At 45.2% G+C, this 7,515-nt stretch overlaps 1 protein-coding gene across 1 annotated transcript in view; it reads left to right on the top strand.

Annotated features, from left to right (window-relative positions):
• The window catches only part of VPS33A (VPS33A core subunit of CORVET and HOPS complexes), a 30,837-nt gene extending 25,804 nt beyond the window's left edge, over positions 1-5,033 (top strand). Inside the window, exons 12-14 of the mRNA XM_017544309.2 lie at positions 689-826; positions 3,622-3,790; positions 4,165-5,033. Of these exons, the coding sequence (XP_017399798.2) occupies positions 689-826; positions 3,622-3,790; positions 4,165-4,346 (489 nt within the window). The 3' untranslated portion in view covers positions 4,347-5,033. The remainder of the gene's footprint in view (positions 1-688; positions 827-3,621; positions 3,791-4,164) is intronic.
• The last annotated feature ends 2,482 nt before the right edge of the window (positions 5,034-7,515 follow it).

Raw genomic sequence — 7,515 nt, 5'->3', positions numbered from 1 at the left:
GGCTGGAGTGCAGTGGCATGATCTTGTCTCATTGCAACTTCCACTTCCAGGGTTCAAGCTATTCTCCTGCCTCAGCCTTCTGAGTAGCTAGGACTATAGGCACACGCCACCATGCCTGGCTTATTTTTGTATTTTCAGTAGAGGTGCAGTTTCACTATATTAGTCAGGCTGGTCTTGAACTTCTGACCTCATGATCCACCCCCCTTGGCCTCCCAAAGTGCTTGGATTACAGGTTTGAGCCACCATGCCCGGCCCTTGGCTACTTTTAAAAAATAGAAATAATATCCTAATCTACACAATATTTTCTATTGTTTTTAATATGTCCTGGAGAGCTTTCTTATTAGGATGTATAGATATGCCTTATTCTTTTTTAGAGCTAATTATATTCAGTATATAAATACACTGTTATTTATTTGATGCTCACTTATGTTGGATCCATAAATTCTGACTTTAAAGTAAAATTTTAAATTTCTCTTTGGAACTGCTAATTAACAGTAGCAGGTGAAGCAGTTTTAGGGCAGGTTTCATCCCTCCACCCTGTCCTCTGTGCCCGTCCACTGGCATTGCTGGACTTCGGTAGCACGTCCTGCAGTACAAACCAAATTGATTTGTTGGAAGTGCCCTTCTTTGAAAATTGCAGAAATCCTTTTCCTGATCCGACATCAAGGCCAAATGACTTCCCTTGCAGACATACGGCTATGAGCACATATTGACCTTACATAACCTGGAGAAGGCTGGCCTGCTGAAACCACAGACGGGGGGCAGAAACAATTACCCGACTATTCGGAAAACATTACGCCTCTGGATGGATGATGTCAATGAGCAGGTATGCCACACTTACCTCATCTCAGCTTAGTGACTGGTTAGATCATCCACATGACAACATATGCTTCTGAACCTACACATCTGCCTTGCTTTCTAAAAACAGTGTTCTAATGTTTTTGAAAAAGTAGTGTATTCATGTATGGTATCTATCAGAATCCCAGTAGGAAACAGAGAATACATTTAAACCGGGGAGTTTATCTAGAGAGTTTAATAAAGATATGGGCCAGGCACAGTGGCTCACGCCTATAATCCCAGCACTTCGGGAGGCTGAGGTGGGTGGATGACTTGAGCTGAGGAGTTTGAGACCAGCCTGGCCAACGTGGTGAAACGCCATCTCTACTATACATACAAAAATTAGCTGGGCGTTGTGGTGCACACCTGTAACCACAGCTACTTGAGGGGGTGAGGCAGGAGAATCGCTTGAACCCAGGAGGTGGAGGCTGCAGTGAGCTCAGATTGCTCTACTGCAATCCAGCCTGGACAACAGAGCAAGACTCTCTCTCAAAAAAAAAAAAAAAAAGATATGGGGTCAGGTGCAGTGGCTCATGCCAGTAACCCCAGTATATTGGGAGGCTGAAGCATACAGATTGCTTGAGTCCAGTAGTTTGAGACCAGCCTGGGCAACATGGCAAAACCCTGGCTCTACAAAAAAAAAAAGCTAATGGTGGCACGACTCTTTAGACTGGGAGCCTGTGGTTGGAGGACCACTGAGCCTGGGAGGCAGCTAAAGTGAATCATGTTTGCACCACTGCACTCCAGCCTGGGCGACAGAGTGAAACCCTGTCTCAAATAAAGGTGTGGCAAGAGTGGACACCAGTAAGAGGCAGTGCAGGGGGGAGTCAGTGCCAGCCAAGGCCTGAAGGGCAAGGAGAGGGGGCTATTCTAGAAACTCATCTTGGAACCTGGAGCGAAGAGCTGTGGTGGGGCCATCTGATGAGGTAAGGGGTGAGGGGCCTCTCGCTGAAGGTATGGTCGACCTCCAGCAGAGGAAGCCGGCCATGACAACCTTGTCCTCACATTACCGCCCACTCTCCAGTCCACTCTGAGGCTTTGCATTGTTCAGACCCAAAGAGAAGGCATTGGAGAGTGTTGGTGTCAGACCTACAGGCCCATCTCTGGGCATAGAGCATTGCAGACAAGGGTGGAAAGGAGTTGGGAGATGTCCAGCACTCGTAAACAAACCAGCCATGGCTGGGCACAGTGGCTCACACCTGTAATCCCAGCACTTTGGGAGGCCAAGGCAGGAGGGTCACTTGAAGTCAGGAGTTTGAGACCAGCCTGGCCAACATGGTGAAACCCTGTCTCTACCAAAAAAGACAAAAGTGATCCTCCAAAAAATGCAAAAAAATACAGATGGTGAAGCATGTGATTGTAGTCCCCGCTACTGTACTCGGGAGGTTACGGTGGGAGGATCGCTTGAGCCTGGGAGGTAGATGCTGCAGTGAGCTGAGACTGCACCGCTACACTCCAGCATGGGCAACAGAATGAGACCCTGTCTCAAAGTTTAAAAAGGCTATGCAGAAGCAGGGCCGTCAGGGTCAAGTGAGTTTCCTTCCACAGTTTCCCCTGAGAGGCAGCCACTATGGCCAGCTTTTTATCTATCTTTCCAGAAAGATTCTATGCATATACAAACATTTTTACACAAAGTGCATATTCTTTACTGTTGGTCTCCAACGTGGGGTGCACTTTGCTTTACATTTATTATTTATTCTAATGTTTCTAAATTTCAGTCTTTTTTGGTTTTTCATAAGGGACTTCATTAGGCTGCCTCTTGCAACAAAAGCTCGTAACTAGACACTCTCCTCTGTCAGGAGCAAAATTGGATGATTTTTTTTCCCAGTGGGAAAATAGAGATCCCTAATGTATATCATGTACATATTAGTTCAGCTGTCTTCACTGTCCTGACCTTTCTGTCTCTGGTCTCACCCACCACTTAACAAAAGGATCTTGCAGAGTCTTCTGTGGTCTTCCCCTTCTTTTTAATTTTTCTAAATTGCTACATAGTGGTTTTGAGGCCATACCTTATTTAACAGATTCCAGTTGATAGAAATTCTGGTTGTTTCCAGTCTTTGCTATTACATGCAGTGTTGCAGTAAATATGTTTATACTTTGGTCTATTATCTTTCGTTCTGCAAGCAACTCTGTAGGATTAATGCCTAAAAGTAGAATAGCTAAGTTCAAATGTAATTGCACATCATTGCTTAGCTAGGGAGTGCCAAGTTCCACCCACACAAGAAGTCTCCTGCTGGCTGGACATGGTGGCTCGCACCTGTAATCCCAACACATTGGGAGGCCAAGGCGGGTGGATCACCTGAGGTCAAGACCAGCCTGGCCAACATGGTGAAACCCCATCTCTACTAAAAATACAAAAAATTAGCCAGTAGTGGTGGTGCACACCTGTGATCCCAGCTACTTGGGAGGCTGAGGCAGGAGAATTGCTTAAACTTGGGAGGCCAAGGTTGCAGTGAGCTGAGATTGCACCACTGCACTCCAGCGTGGGTGAGAGAGCCAGACTCTGTCTCAAAAAAAAAAAGAAGTTTCATGTCAGACCAAGTAACAGTTTTTCATCTGTACCTAGAGCCGCTTTGAGTGGCTTTTTGAGATTTGAGTCAAAAGTGAAGCTCTGGCTGCTAAAATTGAGCCCCGCTGGGCTGGATTAGAACAGGGCATGGCAGGGGTGGCAGCTGTATATCTGTCCTTAAATCCAAATCAAATAATTGTGGATTACCCAAAAGGCCACAGTCAGGGAGCTCTAAGACTCTGTATCAACAGGCTTTTGTTCTTTAAATCTCACAGAACCCCACGGACATATCCTATGTGTACAGTGGCTATGCCCCACTCAGCGTGCGGCTGGCTCAGCTGCTCTCCCGGCCTGGCTGGCGGAGCATCGAGGAGGTCCTCCGCATCCTCCCAGGGCCCCACTTTGAGGAGAGGCAGCCACTGCCCACAGGACTGCAGAAGAAACGTAAGTCCCAGTCCAGCATCTACAGATAATTATGTACTGTCAGTGTGGTTTTCAGGTATTGTACAGTTGGCTTTGTAAAATACTTGGTAAAGCACATAGGAGTCAGAATTAAATATACCTCTTTTGTTCGTTGCTATTGTATATAGTAAGCACTAGGATCAGATTATTCCCTGAGGGGTAACAGCTTTCAGTCTCTGTGTTGAGAATCTCAGGAGTTAGAAAACACATTGAGATTAAAATCAGTGTTCCTGGGTTTCAAATGAACTGTCTGGATGAAGACTCTTGTTTATTATGAATGATAAAATGTCTGACGGGGTAGGAAGAGAAGCACCACTAATAAATAGTTTTTTAATTCTGAAATGTTTACATTTTAGGTCAACCGGGAGAAAACCGAGTCACTCTGGTGTTTTTCCTCGGGGGCGTAACCTTTGCTGAAATTGCTGCCCTGCGATTTCTTTCCCAATTGGAAGATGGAGGTACAGAATATGTCATTGCCACCACTAAACTAATGAATGGAACCAGTTGGATAGAGGCTCTGATGGAAAAACCATTCTAGGGTGTTCAGAAGAGACCTAACAAGTGTACTGCAGAGTAAACTGCCTCATTGAAGAAGTTGCTGAAAGGAAGTAAAACCCCATAGAAGAAACATGGGGTTACAGAATATAACCTGGGGTCAGCTTCTTAAATTATACTCCTGTTTACTCCTTTCTTCTTCTCTTTTGTATTTCTTTTCTTTTGTGGTGGGGGGATGGAGTTTTGCTCTGTCACCCAGGCTGGAATGCAGTGGCGTGATCTCAACTCACTGCAACCTCCGCCTCCTGGGTTCAAGTGATTCTCCTGCCTCAGCCTCCTGAGTAGCTGGTACTACAGGCATGTGACACCACGCCTGACTAATTTTTCTATTTTTAGTAGAGATGGTGTTTCACCATGTTGGCTAGGCTGGTCCCGAACTCTTGACCTCAGGTGATCCACCTGCCTCATCCTCCCACAATACTGGGATTACAGGTGTGAGCCACCATGTCTGGCCTCTAATCTTCTGAAGAAAGAAGAATAGAAAAGAATCAGCCTGAGTGAAAGAAGCACTGGTTTTGAGGTTTCTAAGCTCAGGGTCTTCATTAGAGACCTCTGGAAATACGTTAAGGATTGTGGGGGTAGATAATCCATTCAGCCACACAAATGGGGCCAGCTCTTAAAGCTGAGACTAAGGAGGTAAAACTGGAAATAAAAAGAAGAAGTCCATCCCTAATCTCCAGCGCTGTATTTCTTCAAGGCACATCTGGCCTAGGACAGTGATTAAGTGTTAGGAGCTGGAGATCATTTTATCACTGAGTTGAGATTTCTTTTTCCTGCAAGTATGGGAGATTATATTTAGGGTCACCAGTTCCTGTCTTAACTGATCACTAAGGCAGCTTTGCTTCCTTCTTACAAAGCAAGAGGTTTGGGGGAGCTTCTTGGCCAGCAACAAAGTTTATGCTCTGTGGGATCAGCTACATCTCTCTAGGTTCCATACTTATCAGGGGCTTTTGACATGAAAGAATGTGATAATTGGGGAGCAGCCTTCTGAGAATTCAGCTTTGAAAGAATTCAAAGACACTTTCTGGTTTTTTGTTTTTGTCTTGAGACAGCGTCTCGCTCTGTCACCCAGGCCAGATGGAGTGTAGTGGCATGATCTCGGCTCACTGCACCCTCCATCTCCCAGGTTCAAGTGATTCTCCTGCCTCAGCCTCCTGAGAAGCTGGGATTACAGGTGTGCACCACCATGCCTGGCTAATTTTTGTATTTTTAGTAGAGATGGGGTTTCACCATGTTGGTCAGGCTGATCTTGAACTCCTGACCTCAAGTGATCCACCCACCTCAGCCTCCCAAAGTGCTCAGATTACAGGCATGAGCCTCCGTGCCCAGCTTCAAAGACACCTCCTTAGCACACACATTATTAACTCCAGACACAGCAGTGGTGGACGCCTCCATTGTGGTTTTCATTTTCTCTTCTGTAATCATGGGCCCACCATGCAGCTGATCCCACACTGAGCAGGGGCAGCTCTTGCCTCTTCAGCCTCTGGCCACTTCATCTCCATGGTAACTGCCACATGTACTTTTCTAGTAGTCTGTGACCACTCCATACCCAGCTGAAAACACTCTGTTTCAGCCCCCTCTCCGGTGAACTCAGCCTTCTCCGGTTGTATCTCTTGATGATCTTGGAGACCAGCAGTCACAGCTGCTGCTACTCATGCAGGAGACTGTCAGGCTGTGGTGGAGAGTAGGGGTGTTGGAGGAGAAGTTGGAAATCCATGTGTTCCCTGCCTCTAAGCTGCTCCATCTCAGCTTCTAGAGGAGTTGAGGCACCAAGAATGGCACTAAGGTTGGTCACTTCGCTGCCCTTGCCCAAGCCTCCAACAAAATTAGCTGGTCCCCTGCTCTGCTGGATCTCAGCCAGCTGTGGTTTTGGTTGTTACTTAGTAACCACACATTGTTTTTCCTCACTTTTTTCATTAGTGGAGTGTTGTTGTTTGTTTGTTTTTTCGAGACAGAATCATGCGCTTGCCCAGGCTAGAGTGCAGTGGTGCGATCTCGGCTCACTGCAACCTCCACCTTCTGGGTTCAAACAATTCTCGTGCCTCAGCCTCCCATGTAGCTTGGATTATAGACGTGTGCCACCACACCCGGCTAATTTTTTGTACTTTTAGTAGAGATGGGTTTTTCACCATGGCTGGTCTCAAACTCCTGACCTCAAGTGATCCACCCGCCTCAGCTTCCCAAAGTGCTGGGAGTACAGGCATGAGCCACCGTACCCGGACCTTTAGTGGAGTTCTGATGGGCATGGTAAATGTTATTAATGAAAGAGAAATTCTGTATACTTTAAAAAAATCTCTTTAGTAAAAGAATGAAGGGTGTCAGAGATAATATTTGAAAGATTTGTTTCTCATGGAACTAATTTGGCCTTGACATTCAGTATTTGGGAAATGTCTTTAAGAAAACCATTCTTGTTGTAGAAAATCCTTTTTCAAATGCTTGTTATCCCAGGGAGATTAGTTTATACCTTCCACCTCAGGCCGTCATCAGCTGCTTTAGAGAATGAAATCTACCCTGCCCCTCTATGTTTTGGCTCCTGGGGCTCAATTCAGGTCTGTTCAAGTCTCCCTGGCTGGGGATTCTGTCCTGTGAACAGATACTCAGTTGTAGTGTCATGTGTCTGCATTCACTCATGCTTGCTTGCTCAGAACATAGCTAGGTCAGCTCTTAAAAATGCATTCAGCAGAAGACTTTAAAACATCAATTGCTTCATTTGTATCCAAATAGAAAGTGGCAGATAATTATATATCGTACGCCTTTGTGTAAGTTCATTTAATACTTGAAGCAGTCTTTGTCGCAAAAGAGTGTGCCCTTACGGAGAAAGGATATGTGAACTGTACATTTATTGTTGGAGAGAGTGGATTGTTTACATCATGTCTGCACTTTTGTCTAGTTGGGTAGACAGTTCTACACCAGCAGCCCCCAACTAAAGAAGTCTACATAGACACTGTTTTGTGTCTTGCTACACAGTGTTGAATTCTAGCCAACAGAGAATTAAGTATTTGTTAATTGTGGAGCAAAAGAGTAATGGTGAAAGAGGGATGATTTCAAACAGCACATGTAATTTTCAGAGAAAGCTGGGACAGTCTCATTGTGAGTTTTTTTTTTTTTTTTTTTTTTTTTTTTTTTTTTTTTTTTTTTTTTTTTTTTTTTTT

Source organism: Cebus imitator, unplaced genomic scaffold (assembly GCF_001604975.1).
Source record: "Cebus imitator isolate Cc_AM_T3 unplaced genomic scaffold, Cebus_imitator-1.0 Scaffold169, whole genome shotgun sequence".
Taxonomy (NCBI): domain Eukaryota; kingdom Metazoa; phylum Chordata; class Mammalia; order Primates; family Cebidae; genus Cebus; species Cebus imitator.
This window is presented reverse-complemented; position numbering and strand designations above follow the sequence as displayed.